The sequence below is a fragment of the Schistocerca nitens genome, chromosome 1 (genome assembly GCF_023898315.1).
Source record: "Schistocerca nitens isolate TAMUIC-IGC-003100 chromosome 1, iqSchNite1.1, whole genome shotgun sequence".
Taxonomy (NCBI): Eukaryota; Metazoa; Arthropoda; class Insecta; order Orthoptera; family Acrididae; genus Schistocerca; species Schistocerca nitens.
The window spans coordinates 304846925-304868232 of record NC_064614.1 but is presented as its reverse complement, the minus strand read 5'-3'; the positions used below and the strand labels follow the sequence as shown (position 1 = coordinate 304868232).

At 38.0% G+C, this 21308-nt stretch overlaps 1 protein-coding gene across 1 annotated transcript in view; it reads right to left on the bottom strand.

Moving 5' to 3' along the window:
* Window positions 1-21308, bottom strand: part of LOC126244272 (cilia- and flagella-associated protein 57-like) — a 296500-nt gene that overhangs the window by 113110 nt on the left and 162082 nt on the right. The window contains exon 13 of the mRNA XM_049948227.1: window positions 8131-8312. Within this exon, the coding sequence (XP_049804184.1) occupies window positions 8131-8312 (182 nt within the window). The remainder of the gene's footprint in view (window positions 1-8130; window positions 8313-21308) is intronic.

Here is a 21308-nt window from a genome sequence, read left to right as displayed (position 1 = left end):
TTGCCAGCAGCTGTTGAGTGCAATGGTTGCAGCAAATTGCAGATCACAGATTCTGTTGGCACAAATGGGTTCTGAACCCATCCTCAGTTTCTACTGGTGGCTGGTTGAATTGGTGAAAACAGCTAGCCTTATGCATAGAATGGAACATGAGCTCGAATTTTGCAGCATCATTCCCAGAACCAAACACATTCCTCGGGCTTGGAGTCAAGTGGAAGGCTTAAACTAGAACTTCACATGATCCTGTGACAGTCTTGGATGCAGATTCCTAACCACTGCTACCCACTATCCAATGACAAATTGTAGAGTCTCCCTTAATAGCTCTGCTGTGTACTATTTGCAGGAAATAGTTACTAGGACATTAGAGTAAGTATGGTGCGCACATGTGGGTTTTTCAGATTAGAGGAACATTTCCACAGCCTTGATAATAAATCATGTAATCCAATAGAGAGAGAAGTGCTTAAAAGTGCTTACACTCAGGAAGTTACAGCTTCACCGCAAGCCTTTTTCAATGATAGTATTAGTGTAGAATTTCTCTCTAGTAGTTGAACAAGCTGAAGACAGTCAATGCCATCATCCGATTCTCAAAACACACAGCCATCTCGCAGTCCAGGGTATACTAATTAATAAAGTAGTTAGTGATTCATTCTCCTTATTGTTGGCAGATGGGAACAGGAAAAAGCACATCCCATTTATCTTCAATCCATCCCAATGCATGTGGCAGATCATGCAAACATTTATCCCACATCCTAGCCACAATTCCCAGGAAAGCCAGCTTGAACAAATTGTGTCTAGCCTGAGACACCAGGCAGTAAAAATGTCATAGCCCATCCCTTGATGCCAGCTGTTTTGCCTGCAGCAACTCCAGGCACTTGGTGAGTGCCTGCCGTTGCTGAAAATCAACAATGTGAGCTGCAGCAGCACTGTTTGCGAAGTAGCTGGTGCCCATGTCATTGCAACTATAACTCTCAGTAATGCTCAACTGGACACAACTGAATTCATGTCCGTAATAAATCTGGAGGTGGACTGGCTCATTTGTTCCCCACCATGGCAGCTTGATTAGTGCAGAGTGGTGACATATAAAAACCAGTCGATCCCAAAGTGGGGCCAAACAATGATCTCTGCTAAGTATAAGGATATAGTCAGATCAATAGAATTTTTGGTTGTGAATTTCTGTACAGCAACTAACATTTACAGTCTGAAGGTACTCAATTTTTTTTCATTTCCAGACTGAAGACCAGTTCAGCCTGGTGTCTAATGCAGTCCATTTCAAGGAACTTGAATCATGATAAACGCTCAATTGCATGTAGATTTGTACCTGATTTGTGGAAAAGGAACCATTAGCCAAGTTGGCATGGAAGCTTTGTTTTCAAAAAATATATATGCCTGATGCCTAATTGCTGTTACCTGTCTATGAGGAAACAAAATGAATCCCCATCTGTAATACACCTTTTGGCATGTTTAAATACAACAGTTTACAGGTCAGAGTCACAAATACTTACACTATTTTTCAGAGGTGTCTTGAACAGTTAATTGAGGGCATCCCAAATTGTGCAAACTATTTGAGTGATATAAATGGAACAGGAACTATGTGAGAGCAACATTTACAAAATTTGCTGGCATTGAGCGTGTGCAAGCCTAAGGTTGCATTACTAGCTTCGCAAGTGTAGTCTTTTTTAACCAAGCATTAAGTAACTCAGTCATTTTATGAACAAACACGCAGGATCAGGCAGAGGCCTTAGCTGAGTCACCCATTCCCAGGAATCTGAAAGAGTTGCAATCATTTGTTGGTGAAGCAAATTACACTGTTCACCCACATTAATGTGACTACCTGTCAAAAGCCTGAATATGGTCTCCAGGGATAGAAACATAGTCGTATTAATGCTCTGTGCCTTCTACAATGATGAGATCACCTCAGGGAATGCCACAGAAACTTCACAAACTCCTCCGGCTTTTACACTTTCAATATTGTTACAGGCTGTTTGCTTTCAGACATATCATACAGCACATACCAATGGCCATTTGTCTGATGGAGCATAGAACATGATTAATCTGAAAAGGCAATCTGTCACCACTCAGTGGACATCTAGTTGTGGTACTGGCGTGCAAATTCCAGCCTTCACTGCTAACGAACAGCAGTCAGCATGGCTGCATGAAGCAGGCTCCTGCTACAGAATCCCATGCATAGCAACATTTGCCTGAAGGTCATTGAGGAGATATTGTTGGTAGTCCCTTGGTTCATTGGGAGGTCAGTTGCTCAAAAGTTGCACATCTATTTGCCCATATACATCCCTGCAGCCATTGTTCAGCTGTGTCATCTACTGCCTGTGATGCACCTCAGTTGCTTTGGTTCCAATTTTTGATGGTGACATTTTGCCATGCATGGTATACTTTCATTATGGTGGCACACAAACTATTTACAGCCATTTCAGAAATGCTTCCATTTTGGTCTTATAGCCAATGATCATGCTTTTTGCATGTCAGATAAATTGGTCGGTCTCTCCATTATGACAACAACGGCACTGTTGTCTGTGCCCTCCTGACATGCTTTATAAATGCTCCACTTTAGTTACAGCACCTGCCATGTTTGAATGGTTACTGGATGTTGACAATGAACACAGGCAGTGGTCGCATTAATGTGACTGTACCATCTATTATGCCAAGTTCATTCCACAGGCTGCCTGTATTTTGTACCTACTCAAACAGCTGCATTAAAAATGTACCAAATTTAACTTTTCAGAAATTCACCACAATGTGTTTCTGAAGATAAAAAGCTGTCTTTGAACAGCTCCATGTCCGGCGACATTGTCTCTCGGTATACATCTTCTTCTGGTGATGGAAATGTCAGTTTTTGGTTTCGGCACCATACCGTCACAAAAGCAGGCTGACAACACAGAACAGCCATTTCAGTGACTGTTTCATAACTCATGTCATTTGAGTTTTCTACTCAACCCCCCTCCCCCAAAAAACACAATATCAGCTTCTCTGAATAACATAGGTGGGAATTGTCCTTACATCACATCTTTCAGTGCTGCCTCCCTCCTCTTGGCACACTCCACTAGCCCCTTGAATAACAGAGAGGTGGAGTGGCTCCAGCTACTATAATCCCACATCTTAAATACAAATTTTTTATTTCTTTTCTAAAACCTTTTCTACACATAAGGCACATATCACGATTCCGTAGAAATTGCTACAGTCTTGTCCATACTGTTTTCACTAAACCCTGTTATCAGCAGTACAGTTTTCAGAATACTAATGATAACAGTATAAATAGTTTATATCAAAACATTATATTTTAGAAATATTCACAACTTTAAAGTCATGTAAACCATGTGCATTTCAGAATTTGATCCACTAATAACTATTTGTTTAGGCTTGACATACATTGTTTGAAAGCCCTCATACAAAATCTTGTACTTATTTAACAGGCTGTGCTCAGCTAGTGTTGATTAATCCAAAAACCTGTATTTAACATGACACTGATATTTGATGTGGGGATCAGCAACAGTCTTTATAGACTGGCCCACAGAACTCTTGCCACACTCACAAGGAATACTGTACATTCACAGCACTCTCAGGCTGAGTTTACTTTAACTGGTTGCAATATTTCTTTAATTTTACTGGTTGGCCAAAAGACTGGTCTCACTACTTGCCTATTGTTTAGGACTTGACCTATCTAGTTGTAGCACTGCAAAATGGAAGCTGCACTATGTGTTGGTCTTCTTGGCTTGTTTGAATGGTCTCATGTCTTGGTTTCCTGAATACCACTGATCTGATATCACACACAGAAAACCCATTCCTGATGAGCACACTTATCAGATGGTTAATCTTGGAGCCAAGGTGATCGTTGTCCGAAATAGTCCTGGCTCTGTGTAGTAATATGTTCAGCATAGCTCTCTTGTGAGCTCGATAGTGAAAGCTACACCCATTGAGATACAGATCTGTATGCATTGGTTTTCTGTACATAGACTGGCTGAGTCATTCATCTGATTTCGTTTTGATCATCACACCTAAGAAAGGTAACTTATTGTCCTACTCCACCTACACTGTAAGTCTTGTGTCAGGATGTATACCATCCAAATTATCAACGAACTGCTGCAGCACCTCACTGCCATACAGCCAGATTACAAATGTGTTGGTGACATATCTGAGGAAGCAGGGTGGAAGAAGGAAGCACTGTTCAAAGGTCATTCTTCAAAATGCTCCATGAAAAAATTAGCTAAGGCTGGTGACAGTAGTGAACACACTGCTGTTCCATCAGTCATTTTATAATAATTTCCACCATACAAAAAGCAAGTGGTCTTAAAGTGTGCCAAAATAATTTAAAAAATTCATGAATCTACCTCTGGTACCTTTTTAAACAGGGAGAAGATATCATGGCTGACCATGACTTCATTTGATCCCATCTTCTTCTGCTTTTTATCAACAAACATCTGTGAGTTCTTAATGGCAATGTCTACAATGGCTGGCAATAGGTGCCAGTGATTTAGTTAAGTATTTTGTGAGGGTGTTTGTAGAAGAGCAGGTAGCACTAACAATTGGCCTCAATGGTACACCATCCTTGTGTATTTTCGAAAGACGATGCAACCTGGGTGGCCTAGTCACTCTCGGCATTAAAGTTTCCACAAGTTCGTCAGAAAAGCCAGAATTCTTTCCTTCCTGCTGAGGGCTGATGTGGGATCCTGTTTGAGAATTCAGTACATGCTATCTTCCAATAACTGGCCCACTTTCTTATGATAACCTGTATCAGTAAGGATAACCACAGCATTCGCCTTGTCAACTGGTAAGACAACTAACTTTTCCTCCTTCTCAAGCAATTTCAGTCCTTGTTTCTCCACTCTTCTAATACTGAATTTAGGGAGTTTACCTGTGGCCAAAATCCAGCTAGTAGCAAGCCATACCTCATCTGCTGCTTCTTTAGGAAGATGCCAAACTGCTTGTTCTATTCCACTGATAATCTCAGCCACTGGTGACTCTTATGGAGCTGGAGACTGAGATGGTAGTTTATCAAGTACCCTGTCAGAGAAAATTAGCTAATTTTTCATGGAGTATTTTGAAGAATTAGCTTTGAACAGTGCTCTCTTCCTTCCATCCTGCTTCTCCAGATATGTCAAAAATACATTTTTTAATCTGGCCATATGGCAGTGATGTGCTGCAGCAGTACATTGATCATTTGAATGGTACACATCCTAACATAAGATTCACAGTGGAGGTGGAGAAGGACTAGAAATTACCTTTCTTAAACGGGTTGGATAAATTGAAATCAGGTGGATGACTCAGCCATTCTGTGTACATAAAAGCAACACAAACAGATCTGTATCTCAAAGGGCGTGGCTTTCACCATCCACCTCAGCAAAGAGCTATGCAGAGCCAGGACTATTTCAGGCAAGGACCATTACAACTCTGAGATTAACCATCTGATGATGGCATCAGAAGGAGAGAGTATTCTGAGTGTGGTATTAGTTGAAAGCTGTCAAAGAAACCAAGATGCGAGGACATTCAAACAAGCCAAGAGGACTAACACATAGCGCATCTTTCATTCTATGGCACAACAACTAATAAGACAGGTAGAGAAACTTCCTGGCAGATTAAAACCATGTGCTGGACCAAAACTCACACCACAGGACATTTGCCTTTCACTGGCAAGCATTCTACAGACCTGAGATACGAAAGCATGTCTTACAACTTAGCTTTAGTTCCACCAGTATCTCATCTGCTACCTCCCAAACTTCACAGAAAGTAGGTAGAGTACTAAACAGGCTAAGAATCAGACCAGTCTTCTGGCCACCCACAAAAATTAAGGAAATGTTCTGACCAATCTTGGCGTGAGAGTGATGAGAATTAACAGTATTCCTTGCGAGTGTGGCAAGAGTTCTGTGTGCTAGTCAATACAGACTGTTGCCTATTGCTACATTGAGCATAAGTGTCACCTTAAATGCAGGTATTTGAATAAATCAGCAGTGGCTGAACACAGCCTGTTAAATAAGTGCAAGATTTTGTTTAATTAAATGTTGGCCTATTGGGACTTTGTGATCCGGGAATCAGTTGAAATTAGGCTATGTGGAAACAGTGTTAACAGAGATACTGGTTATGCAGTTAGCAATGCATGGAAGAGGACACTTGATAAAGAAAGACCACAACTCACTCTCTTCTTACAGTTTACCACACTGTAAGTAACACTGGACAGAGATCAAAACAAAATGTATGGGAATAGAGGGCATCAACTCACTACACACCATTACTGTGTAGTCATCATGATTAATAAAGCCAGTCAGATATCGTCCTCTGGGTATAACAATGGGAGCCTCGCCAGTTCACGACAGTCATTTTTAGTGCCTGATGATGATAATGGAGGCAATCATTGAGAGCTTGGGATGAAAATAAACCTAGAACATTTTATACAAGGACTCTGCTGTCAAAAACTTCATAGCCATATAAATTTCCCCTATATGTGCCCATCTCTGCCCCTATGTCCATATCTCTGTCTTTATTCAATCATTCTACAATCACATTTTTCTCCCCATGGTCTCCCCTCTCCCTCTTTCCTATTTGCCTTCTACTCCCTTTCTTATCCACCTTTTCTCAACCCACTTCTCCATTTTATCGTGTGCCACACACAATCTCTTGTGATTGCACCAGAGCGGCTCACCAGTGGCACATTCCCATCCCATTCCCTTTTTCCCTCTTTCCCCCAGCCATCAACTCCCTCCCCTCCACCCATATTTCCTACCCCCCCCCCCAAAATCCCCTTACTCCTGTCAGGAAGAGATTGTCTGGGAGTATATTTTTTATGTGCCTCCTGATCAATCAGCACCTCAGCTATAATGGGAATTGTAATCTTAATCTAATAAAAACAATTAGAAGTTAATTTGTCCATTGATTATTTACAAAATTATGTGAAATGACATCTTATTTGAAATATTAGAATCAAACAGTGTCCATAAACATACCACTGAAATGATACATGAAAATCACAAACTGGGTTCAATAACCATTCAAATCCATAATTAGTGCTCTCTCCTCCCCCCCCCCCCCAAAACAAAAAAATTTCTCTCTCTCTCTCTGTCTTCACTATGAAATGGTGAATTTATCTCTAGTTCACAAAAAGGTGTAAGATACTGCTGGCACTAAAGTTTCGACAAGATAATACATTATTAAACAGTGATCACAAGAGGATTTGCTTGAATAAATTTTTTATTCTCGAGTTTTTTTTAATGTACAAAGACTGATATGCCACTTCCCACTTCATCTATTTGCTGTTTGAATCATAACTTTATGTATTCAATCAAACATTCTGTTTATCTTCTACAATTGATAATACTGTTCTTTCTTACTAGATAATCAAGCCAAATCTCTATCTGATCACTTAATTATATTCTGTAACCAATAATGAGGGCTCTTTTTGTCTTTGATTGTGATTATGAAGAAGTGAGATGAATTTAATAAAATACATATTCTAGTTTATTCCATTTCCTTGCATTTATATGTGCTAATGGATCAATGGAATATGAATTTAAGATAAAATCTCTCTCTCTCTCTCTCTCTCTCTCTCACACACACACACACACACACACACACACACACACACATATTCACAAATATAGAAGAAAGGAAGGCAGAAGGTTTGTGTGTGTGTAAGTACACATGCTCTTATGTGTGGTAAGACAAAAGTAAAGAAACAATATAAAATGTGCAGTTGTGATAAATGAGTTTGGAAAATTACCTTTACTTTTATACAGATTGTTATTGTGGCCTTAAATTGTGCAGATTAGACATATAAGTATAAACTGTGTTTCCAGTTTCACTTTATATGTCACTTTTAGTTATGGTTGAGTATATGTGAACACTGTTCAATACTTGCATGGAAGTGCATCGTAGCATCATACGGATCTAAAAAGAAAGAAGCAGGGATTTCATTGTATTTTACATGCACTTAGTAAACATTAAATTGATTTTTAAATTTTATTTCTATGAATTAACTTCATCATTATATTTTTTAATCCTACATTGGATATTTAATTTTTCCAGATATATATTTTGTGAAGAATGTGGGCAGGATATATTATGACAAATCATTATGCAAAGCAATGATGTTGTGCTACTGACAAAAACCTCTGGCACATGATTATGTACCTTTTGAATTTATTTCTCATTACACCAGTTTCTGTCCTCAACTGAGCGTTGAAATCTCTTTCCTCTTTCAGGGTTTTTTCATACTGTGCCCTCAAGTCTGTTATTTCTCTGTCTGCATCATCTTCAATTTGTGACTTAATGGCTTCATGATCTTTTAGCTGAGTTTCTATATCCTTACATAGCTGTAACATTCCATGTACAGTTATTTAATCTCTCAGTGTAACTACTGAATAACACGTGAAAACATTTTTAAACAAAACATTTATTATTGATAAATACTTCGTTTAGTTCAGTATATTACCTATTCTTGGATGAATGTTATAGAATTACATTCAATATCTTAATATATCTACTGCATGCAACATCCATGTGTATGAAGCCACTCACTAAAAATACAAGAATTGATCTTAAATCAAACAGTGGAGAGACCAAGCTAGAACATCAACAACATTAAGAAAATGCTACATTGCTACTCACCATAGAGATGACATGTTGAGTTGCAGACAGGCATAATGAAAAAGACTGCTGTATATATGCTTCCTTAAGACCAAAGCCTTCTTCAGGAAAAAAATGCTTTCACATTCAGACAAGCAAAAATGAACTTCACACACACAATTATTTCTGGCTGCTCTGGTCAGAATGCAGCCAAAACACATCAAATGGGAGAAAAAATCTATAGTGGGGCAGTGAAGGGAGAATGAGAGCAGGGTACAGGTGTCAGAAGAGGAACCATCGCTGCCTACCTGAATGTGCAGTGACCAGATGTGGTAGGACAGGGCTGTCAGGCACAGTATCAGGAGCCTGTAGGGGAGAGTGAGCATGGAAAATGTTGGGAGCAGAGAAGGGGAAAAGAATGGTGGGTGTACCGGCAGAAACCAGCACACAGTGAAGGTGATGAGAGATGAATAGTGAGGATTTGACAGGCCAGACAGAGCAGAAACAGTTAGGTGGAGGGGACAGTAGGTTACTGTAGGTTGAGGCCGGGATAATTTAGGAAGAGGAGAATGTGTTGTAAATGTAACCCCCCGTGGTGGAGGACAGAACCCAGATGGCCCGAGTTTTCAAGTAGCCTTTGAAACCGAGCATATTATGTTCAACTGCATGTTGTGCCAGAGGGTGGTGCATTTTGCTCTTGGCAACAGTTTGGTGGTAGTCATTCAACCTGGAGGACAGCTGGTTTTGGTATTCATAACTTATATATAAAAAGCTGTGAAGTAATTGCAGCAGAGCTAGTATATAACACAGCTGCTGTCACAGCTAGCCCAACTTCTATTGAGATAGGATGAGCCTGAGACAGGAAAGGGTAGGAAGTACTGGGTTGGTGCGTTTAATGTGGAGCCATACTAGAGGAAGAGGTCAATGTCCAGTAAGGAGGCAGACTAAGTTGAGGAGGATCAAATGAAGTGGACAGGAGAGAGGGTGTTGAGATAGTGAAGGAATGAGGATTGGGTGTCTTGGCCCTGAGTCCAGATCGTGATGTGGTTATAGGAATATGTCATCATTGGGTGACTGTGGGAGGATAAAAAATGACACACCATGTGGTAGATGAAGATATGATCAATGGAATCAATGGACCTTAACCAAACAAGGTATTTGAGGTTTTTTGACGCTAGGAATGTCTCCTCTAGGAGGCCCATTTAACAGGGCAGCAAAGGAAGATACAACGGAGGTGCCCATGGCTGTGGCACAGATTTGTTTGCATATCTTTCCTTCAAAGGAGAAGTAGCTGTGTGTCAGGATAAAGTTAGTAAGGTGTATGAGGAATGAGATAGTGGATTTGTAGCCTGAAGGACATTGGGAGAGTGTAATAAAACACAGCAAAAACGTTTTTGCAAAGTTTGGGATGTGTATCATTGCTCAACACAAGAAAAACAATGTTCAGTATACCACGTCTTATTACAGATATTCTCCACCAAAAACATAATACATATCTTGTGTAATCCGGGGTACTGCTTTTCGATGCTGCCGTAGGTTCATTTTGATGTTACTGTATCGCCACATGGGATTTATGCAATGGAGTCAATAAGTTTCAGTGCTTCATGTTCACCATACATTTTGTTTAGCACACTAGATGTTCAGAGGTGAATTTACAAAGCCTGACTACAAGCTGTTGATACAAAATTCGGTTTAAGACTGACTTAAAACTGACCTCAGACAGACCTAAGACTGATTTATGGTGGTGCACAAATTGCCTCTATTTATATGATTTTAAACAATTACCGTCATTGTTACATATTGAATTTTGCATATTAACGACTAAAGTTTTTATATACATCTTCCAAAATTACATGGAACAACAGTGAATAATTTCATACAAAGACAGGAAAGAATCTGTTTCTATTACGACTATAAATTACATGTTTTATCACTGCAACAATATATTTCATTAATTTGCATATATTATTTTATTGACTTAAAGGAAAATCATCCAAACCATTTACAGGTGAACTGAGCGACTAGTTTTATTGAATGAAGACCCTAGATTCCATTAATTAAATTTTGTATGAGTAAAATTTTACATTTCAATATGGTTGTAATTTCAGTTCTATTAAAAAAAAAAATATGCAGTCACAAATAAATTGTGATCATACTTTCATTTTTTCAGACAAGAACATGCCTCAACCGGAATGCCAGACATTAGATGCTATATCAAACCGATCTCAATGTCAAAATTTCAATAGACCAAAGAAATGTATCATCTTTCAAATTTAGTGGTTAGAATGATCACATCTATATCAGTGTCCTCAAATAAGTGTGAATGTACATCAGTAGACAAAATTAACTGTTTCTCAGAATAGCCCCTCTGTTGTCACAATTACTGTGCCTCTTACATTTATGAGTTTATCAAATGAAGTAAACAGTATTTCAGTATAAAGTGTTGTTTTTTATAATACTCCATTTCATATCATTTTGTTCCAACCCCTTCCTCGGTTCATTTCAAATTTGTGTCAGAACAAAATCATCATTAGTTTACTCATGTATACATACATCCCATAATTGTTAATTAATCTAATCACAGTGTAAGTTCCAATTCAGACATATGGTGAACTGTACAATGTAAAGAGTTATTCTGTGTACATAATACAGTGTGACAAAGTGAAATTCAAATTGATATCATAAAACCTAACCTACTATACCAGACAAAATGTATATTTGTGTGCATGAATGACATATCAGATCCAAGAGTTAACCTTCATCAAATCTTAGAAAAACGCTAATTTAAAGTATATAAAAGAAAATGCAAAGAAAAATTCCCTCCAGTCTGTTAAGTAAGATTGAAGTAGTGCACAGAACGAAACAGAATTCATCCACTCATGCGAAATGCAATTCCAGCAAGTGACTGTAAGGCCACAAAACAAGTTATATTTGAAGAAAATAATTTACATCCTAACATACAATCAAATACAATACTTAACCTACAATGCACCTTTGATATACACACATCAAAAAAGTTTTGCATCACCTCAGTTCCAAGAGTTCCAGAACCTGTACAGAAAATTGGAATAGAGATCAATATAAACATTATTTCTGTCCTTTTTATTGCTCATGAAAACCTCACATTGCATGTTGCACCACCATACAGTGATACCTTCAGAGGTGGTGGTCCAGACTGCTGCTCACACTGGTACCTCTTAACACCCAGTAGCACGTCCTCTTGCATTGATGCATGCCTGTATTCGTCGTGGCATACTATCCACAAGTTCATCAAGGCACTGATGGCCCAGATTGTCCCACTCCTCAACAGTGATTCGGCGTAGATCCCTCAGAGTGGTTGGTATGTCATGTCATCCATAAACAGCCCTTTTCAATACATCCCAGGCCTATTCGATAGGGTTTATGTCTGGAGAAGCCACTGGCTACTCCAGTCAAACGATGTCATTATCTTGAAGGAAGTCATTCACAAGATGTGCATGATGTGGGTGCGAATTGTCATCCATGAAGATGAATGCCTCACAAATATGCTGCCAATATGGTTGCACTATCGCTCGGAGGATGGAATTCACATATCGTACAGCCTTTGTGGCATCTTCCATGAGCACCAGCGGCATATGTCAGCCCCACATAATGCCACCACAAAACAGAAGGGAACCTCCACCTTGCTGCACTCGCTGGACAGTGTGTCTAAGGCGTTCAGCCTGACTGGGTTGCCCCCAAACACGTCTCCGAAGATTATCTGGTTGAAGGCATATGCGACACTCATCGGTGAAGAGAATGTAATGCCAATACTGAGCAGTCCATTCTGCATGTTGTTGGGCCAATCTGTACCACGCTGCATGGTGTCATGGTTGCAAAGATGAATCTCATCATGGACGTCAGGAGTGAAGTTGCTCATCATGCAGCCAATTACACACAGTTTGAGTATTAACACGACATCCTGTGGCTGCACAAAAAGCATTATTCAACATGGTGGCATTGCTGTCAGGGTTCCTCAGATCCCATAATCCATAGGTAGCAGTCATCCACTGCAGTAGTAGCTCTTGAGTGGCCTGCGCGAGGCATGTCATCAACAGTTCCTATCTCTCTGTATTTCCTCCATGTCCAAACAACATTGCTCTGGTTCACTCTTAGACGCCTGCACACTTCCCTTGTTGAGAGCTTTTCCTGGCACAATGTAACAATGTGGACAGGATCGAACTGCGGTATTGACTGTCTAGGCATGGTTGAACTACAGACAACACAAGCCGTGTACCTCCTTGCTGGTGGAATGACTGGAACTGATCGGCTGTCAACCCCCTCTGTCTAATAGGTGCTGTTCATGCATGGTTGTTTACATCTTTTGGCAGGTTTAGTGACAACTGAAAAACAGATCAAATGGATATATTAAGCAAAACTACAAATTTTTCAAGGCCTACATTTGCAACGATTGGACCGACCTGAAAAATCCAAACTGCCACATACTAACCAGTAAGAAAGTTCATAATCAGTTAGTTCAAATCTCAAAATCCATAAGAAATGAGTATGAAAACATGCAAATCAATACAACATGGAACTTCGAGTTCCAGACAAATGTTACCTACTACTACACGACAAACAGAAGTTGGTACGAGGGCTGTTCAGAAAGTAGGGAATGTTTCAGTGTGATGTCACTAGGTGTGTGACAATCACATATATTTTGGTATGTGCATGCTTGGCAGCTCAGTCAACATCCATCTGTGACAGCGGAAACATCTCAGCGCATCTGATTTTTTCATTATTTGAATTTGAAATGTGCACTGCAATTGAAAATCCTGCCAGCTGTGAGGTGTGGTCTGTGATGCGTTTCTTGCTGTCAAAAAACCTAAAACCTATAGAAATTTATCGTGAACTGTGGAAAGTGTACGGAAACAACGTACGGAGTAAATGCTCCATTCGGGAATGGTGCATTCAGTTTAAAAATGGCTGAACCAATGTTCATGACGATGAGAAGGGTGGACCCCTGAGCATTGTGACTGACGATTGTGTTGCTAAAATTGATGAAATGATTTGTGAAAACCGTTTCTTCACAATAACAGAGCTTTCGCTTTCTTTTCCATGAGTTTCACAGGCTTTGTTGTTTGAAATTGTCATTCAAAAGCTAGGCTACCGCAAATTTTGTTCACAATGGGTGCCCAAAATGCGAATGGGGGCAACATTGACATTTCTGGAGGCCTACCACAAAGATGGTGATTCATTACTGGATTGTATTGTAGCCAGTGACGAGACTTGAGTGAAACACATCAATTGCGAGACAAAATTACAGTCCATGGAGTGGGGGCACACAAGGTCCCCCCAAAAAGCAAGAAAATGTTTGCAAACCTTGTCAGCAAGGAAATTGATGGCGACAGTGTTTTGGCATAGGCAAGGTCTGCTTCTTATTGATTTTCTCAAATGTGGAGCAACCATAAATTCTGCCTGGCACTGTCAGTCTTTACACAGCCTTAGAAGAGCAGTTAAAAAAAAAAAGAAAAACCACTTAGGAAGGCTGACATCCAAAATTTTGCTTTTGCATGACAATGCCCAACCTCACATGGCAAACTGCACTAAAGAACTCCTTACTTCATTCAAATAGGAAATTTTCCCTCATCCACCCTACAGCCCTGATCATACACCAAGCGACTTCCACTTGTTTCACAACATGAAGAACTGGCTTGCAACACAGCACTTTGATGACGACACGGAACTCCAGGAGGGCGTGACTCACTGGCTGAAGTCTCAGGTGGCAGAATTTTATGACTAAGGTCTTTCAAAGCTTGTCCACCACTATGAAGTGCCTCAATGTGTTTGGTGACTATGTGGAAAAGTAGTATGTCAGTCACTCTTTCAGATGTACATAATAAAATGTATTTCTTGTACTTAGTTTTTTTTTAATGCCAAAATGTTCCCTACTTTCTGAATAGCCCTCATATTAGGAGCACAAAGGTTCAGTGATACAGTGAAGCATCAACAGCGATTACAACTCATGTCAAATATGGGAAAATCTTTCAGATATGTAAAATTATTCATGTTCACACTATAATAAAAATGTGGCAAAAATGTTTTTGTGGGTTATGTTCAGTCACTATCTAATTATGTTATACCATGTTTTACTAAAATGTTTGTTTGAAGATAAGTAAATTTGTTGGCACTTAATGATTCAGTAGAAAAAGCAATGTAAGTATTCAATAATTTCTTGAACAAGAAGTTGAGGAAACACAATGACAAAACTTGTATATATCACTGATTCATGACACTGATGTGAGAACATATCCTGACAAAAGTTGTTCAACATGGGTGATAGAAAGAGTCTGTAGCAAATTCCAACATGGAGGCTAAACTGAGAGAGAATACTGAAAATATATGAAAGAAATTTTATGTAACAGAAAATATGTTGATCAGTTGGTCACATACAGAAAATATAAATATTTATGATGAGCATCAAAATACCACATGACAATGTTGAGCATCAAAGTACTAAAGAACATATAGATGAATGCCTATCAACCGATACATAAAATCATGACACAAAGCATATACGAAGTGCGACAGTAAAGTAATGAGAATGATGTAAAAAAAAATGTTGCTTACCGTTTGAGTCAGGTTCAGTGCTGTCTCCTTCAAAGTAATTCCCTTCTGATTGCACACACTTTTGACAGCGCTTCTGCCATTGATGGTAACATTTCTGGAACTCATCTTCCGTAATTTCCTCCAAGACCCTCGTCACAGCTTTTTGGATATCTTGTGTTGTTTGAAAATGTCCCTTGACCACGGTTTTGAATCTTGGAAATAGAAAAAAGTCGCACAGAGCGATATCTGGTGAATAAGGTGGGTGTGGTAGTACTGAAATTTGTTTTGAGGTTAAAAATAGCTGTACTGACAGAGCAGTATGGGATGGCGCATTATTGTGATGCAGAATCCAATTATCAGCAATGTTGGCATTGACATGAAAATAACTCTTTTATGAAGTATTTCTACAATTTTTTTGTAGGAATATTGGTTAACTGTTTGTCCAGGAGGCACCCACTCTTTATGAACAATTCCCTTGGAATCAAAAAAGCACACAAGCATGCATTTCACTTCTGACTTTGACATGCGAGTGTTTTTTGGTCTGGGTGATCCCTTTGAGTACCATTGCGAACTTTGGCGTTTTGTCTCTGGATCGTACTGGTCAAAAAAAAAAAAAAAAAAAAAAAAAAAAAAAAAAAAAAAAAAAAAAAGTCTTTCATCACCAGTGATAACACAGTTCAACAATTTTGGATTGATTTCCGTTTGCTCTAACAGATCGGCTGCCACATTTTTCCACATTTCTCACTGTTGTGGTGTGAGTTTTTGGGGACCATTTTAGCACAAATCTTTCTCATATCAAGATCTTCAGTTATTATTAGACGAACCATTTTTCGATTGATGTTCAGTTCTTCTGCAATCATTTTCACAGATAATCTTCGATCAGATTGTATGAGTTCACGCACCCTGGCCAAGTTGACATCTGTCTGTGAGGTTGATGGTCTTCATCTTCAAAATTCATTCTGCCTTCACTAAACATTTTATACCAATGAAAAACCTGAGCTCTTGACATAACCTCCCCTCCAAAAGCCTTCTGAAGCTTATTGTAAGTTGTCGCCGTGTTTTCACCCAATTTAACGCAAAACGAAATTGCATACTGTTGCGCAATATTATGCGGTTCCATTTCCGTGACGAGAAACACAAACACTTGTTAACTTATTACAGCACAACTCATGACTGAGCAGTTGCATCGATATGCTGCTTGGACTAGAAGCAGCTTATAGACCAAGGTCAAAGATATTGTGCCTAAAGCCTGCAGAGTTACAACATCTTGCAAAGAAAATGAATCTCAGTACTTTATTGTCGCACCTCATACAGAATCAAATATAGATAGAGGCACAAACAGAGTGCAAAGCAGAGTAATGCACTTGACATACTGAAATGTAACTTAAACTCCAGGCGTGATTGGTGTATCAAAGAAATGGTTCATGTCCAGCCGGAACATCGAACCAAAATGTCTCCTACCTGACTGATGCCTTCCTCAGACTAATCAGCCAATGCGTATATTTCATCAAGACTGTGGTTATCTGTAACCATGCAGCCAAAATCCACTAATAAGGCTATTGTCACCTTAGGACAACAGCAAGCAAATTACTCCTAAATCACATTCATCGAAAACTTTCTAAGGCAATACCAGATTCACCGCAGAGCAATGGGATTCATTACAGTCAAGATAATGAAAACAAAAAGTAAATCATTGAAATCCACAGAATATGTGTCATGTATAAACTTCATGTAGCAGGCTAAATGTATGTGATGCCAAATATCTCCATAATAAGCATTCTGAATATTCAATCATGTATGTGTGAAGTATTTCAGGTTCGCGTGACATTGAATAATCATAAAAATCATAAAGATGTGAAATAATACCAAATGTTATACATGTGACCAAGCTTATACCATAATTCCTGCTGACCAACTAGAGTGTAAGTGAACAAATGCATGTGTGTGATCCAGTTGGCTATACTTCTCTTCAAAATTCATATTGTTGTCAATTTCTGTCAATAAAAATTAGATAAGATACTATTATCAACGAAGCATTTCATGTACCAAGAAGTGGTTTTGACATGTGATTAGAAACTAAGTGTAAATGGTATAAATAAGGAATATAGTACCAAAGCATAAAGATGGTGAAGCAGATACTACATTAGCTAGGGCACTTGTGGTTGCCAGACACATGGTACACACAGAAAGTGTACCCCCATGAGTGTTGATCAAATATGAACATCAAAATGTGGTTTTAAATCTGAGATATTGGATACAGGTTTTTCTGATCATCAAGCAATTAAATTGACTTTAGATAAATCTCAGAAAAAAAGTGACAACAGGAGATATATTGAGAGAAGATTAATTAATGCTGACAGCATTAGCGTCTTTAATCTCATGTTGAAAAATGTAAACTGGAAGATGCAAACCAATAGTTCTGTGTAGGTATACAATTCGACAGGAAATCAAAGAGTCATCAACAAGTCATAGAATGCTATATAAGTGTGCAAAACAGAATACTACCTTGAAACCATATGTAAAGTGTTATAGGAAAAAGCGCAGGGAAGCTACAGTTGCTACTGTGGCGCCGATGAGGTCGACACCAGCATTGATATATGTTTGTCTCTAGACTCTGAGCATTGTCTTTGGATGCTAAGCTAAGATTATCTTTGCTCTCTTCCACGATGTCCATTCTTTGTAAGCCTTTGATGTGTTTAGGTGAATAAACGAACTACTGCAAAATGGGAGTGTTGTTTGGTGTAACTGACCCGAACTTCCGCCTCACTACAAAAAAGAAGCACAGTGATTCATATATCAGAAAGGGTAACAAAAAAGTGAAATCTATGTGAAAAGTTATTATTAATCAACAGGCAAACATAAAAATGCAAGTAATAAAATCACCGTAAAACACAGAAATGAAATTGTTGATGATCCACTTCTAATAGCTAATATATTTAATGGTCATTATGTTAATGTAGCCCAAAACCTGATCACAACTAAATATAATCCAAAGACAAAGGTAATAACTCCAATAAATGAAATGACACCGTATCTATATCACGTAACACCCAAAGAAGTACAAACGGCTATCAGCAAACTAAAGAATAAAATGACCTGCAAATTTGATGGTATCCCTGACAAAATTATTAAACTATGAAATCTTCCCAGGTTATCAGCCAAGTGGCGTTGTCTTCTAGCCGCACTTCGCCTGAAGATGATGGCTACTCAATCCATTGAAACGTTGCGACTGGACGCCACTCGGCTGATAACCCGAGAAGATTTCATGGCTGAAATACACCGAAAAAGCCTGCAATCACAAATAAATTTATTAAATATAGTAATGATAATGTCGTCACTCAACTTGTGGACATAATCAATGACTCCTTTGAAACTGGTGTGTTTCCAAGTAAACTAAAGCAGTCAACAGTAATACCAATTTATAAAGAATGGTGACCAGTTTGACATTAAAAATTTCAGACCACTATCATTATTATCTGTATTTTCAAAAAATAATTGAAAGAATAATGTATGACAGATTGTTATACTTCCTAAACAAAAATAAAATTCTTGCAAATGCACAGAATGGTTTCAGAAAAGGTAAATCTACACAAACAGCTCTCTTCAATTTCCTAAAACTTGTTTACAAGGCTATTGCAGACAAGGAACTGATCTGTGGGTTGTTTTTGGAGCTTTCCAAAGCATTTGTTCTTATAAATCATAATCTAATTCTGTTAAAACTATATAGTGTCCTTGGTGTTTCCTACAAATGGTTCAAGTCATATTTAACTGATAGGAAACAAAGAGTACAAATTTCTCAGGATGCAAATGTGTACCATTCTGAATATAAAAGAGTTAATTATAGGGTACCCCAGGGCTCAGTATTGGCACCTATGTTATTCTTGATTTTTATTAATGACCTACCACAACCGTTTTCAACAGCTGATACTATGTTATGTGCTGATTATATCAGCTTCATTATAAACAGGAAAAATGGACATGAGATGCAGCAAAAAATTGACAAAACAGCAGAAGTGGCAGAAAAATGGTTTAAAGATCACTGTCTAGTTGTCCATGACAAGAAAACTCTATAAGGAACAAAAATAGGACCAATGTAAAATTCACATTATCGAATAGCCAAACTCAGCAAAAGAATCACATAAAATTTTTAGGGTTATGGGTGGATGAGCATCTAATATGGGAAAAATATGTAGAAATGGTCAACAAAAAATTAAGCAAGTACTGTTACATATTAAGAATGCTTAAAAATTGCTGCAATAGCGAAACAGTGTTAAGTGCTTATTACGCATACATGCATAGTCTACTGAAGTATGGTACAGTGTTCTGTGGAAATACCTCTTTTGTGAAGTAGTCTTTTAAGCTCCAAAAGAAAGCTGTAAGATTAATAAGTGATATTGCTTGCAGAGCATCATCTAGAGGTATCTTTAAAAAATTTAAAATAAAGACCTTACCATCTATATTTACATTTGAAATTATCTGCTTCATTAAAAACCATCAAGTATCAGCTTTGAATAGTGAGATCCACAATTATCAAACAAGGAAAAGGATGACTACCATAGGGATGTGCACAGAAAATCAATATATCAGGACAGTGCTGTTTACAAACCAAGAATTCTTTACAATTCATTGCCAGATAGCATCAAAAAATACCAAACATTAATACATTCAAATAAGAAGTAAAAAATCTACTAATAAATGACAGCTTCTACCGAATTAATGAATATCTGGAATTTTGCTCAAATCTGTAGGTCTACTTCATAACTCTCTACACAATAATTCATAATTATCAAACCATTTATAGATAAAACTAAACTTCTTTTATCCATGTATGTATCTAATTATGCACCTAACTTTTGTGCTGTATGTTTCTATGCCTAGTTAACTAAAGTACTGGTATTTAATAGTTTTAGTAAAATCAACCAAGGTGTTTCACTAGCTTTTATTTTATCTGTATGTACATATATAATTTTATAACCTAATTAAGCACAATAAAGTTTTTGTTATAAAGATGTGATTTTGTACATGATGTAAAAATGTAATATTTTATACAGTTCTGTACATTGACAAGTCCAATATCATGAATGTCATAATACAGGCACTAAGTAAATAAATAAATAAAATAAAATAAATATCATGAAATCAAAGTGTATCAAGCAAATTATTGTGCCTCATATCATTGGACACCGATATCATGAATCAAAATAGGTAATCAAAGTCAGCATAAATCGTGAGAAAAGAAATGTGTATAAATATGTGTGTGAATGTAGTACCAATGTATAGCAGTGTTGAAGCAGATACTACATTAGCTGGGGCCTTGTGCTTGCCAGACACATGGTAGACATGGAGAGTGTAACCCCCTGAGGGTTGATCATTCTATTATCCCCCTCCCCCCCCCCCCCCTTCAGCAAATTCTCCGACTCCTTCTTAACAACATTCCTCTTAGAAATAGGTACTCCATAAGACTTAATGAAAAATGGTTCACGTGGTCTCAATTTCAACTTACACATGTAATCTTTTATACGCAGCCTGGCTTGTAACTGAAAATGTTATTATATTCCCACAGGATTCCCTCCAAGTCACTCTTTTCATCGATACTTAAATTGTCTGCTGAGTTAACATTATCCAATACTAATTGCGAAAAATATGCACAAACCACCTGATTATCAAAATACTCATTATCTTCACTAAATAACATGTCATCAAATATTTCTACTCCTCTTAAATTATTGCTATAATTCTCATCACTCATTATGTTTAATTTAGTTTCACCATGAACACCAGATTTTGGATCAATAAAATTTACCTTCATATTTAACAAATCAAACCTAGCATTAACATTCAGTATCCAATCCATCCCTAACAATATGTGCTCATTCAGTTAAGTTATTTGCAGACATCCTTGCTCAAATACAACATTACTGACAGTAAATGAAATTAATGCTTGCCTACAGATTAATTTAATAAATTTCCCAGCAGCTCCTTTTATTTTAACACCAGTAATTGGAAATTCAATATACTGTTCAGTGTTCTTTAATCTATCTCTTAATTTACCAGATACACCACTTACTGGGCTACCAGTGTCCACTAGATGAACTCCCTTCGAGGTGCCTATAGATATTACAATACAGGGACTGCCGAGTATTTCATGCTTATTACTTCCATTCTCTTCAGCCAAT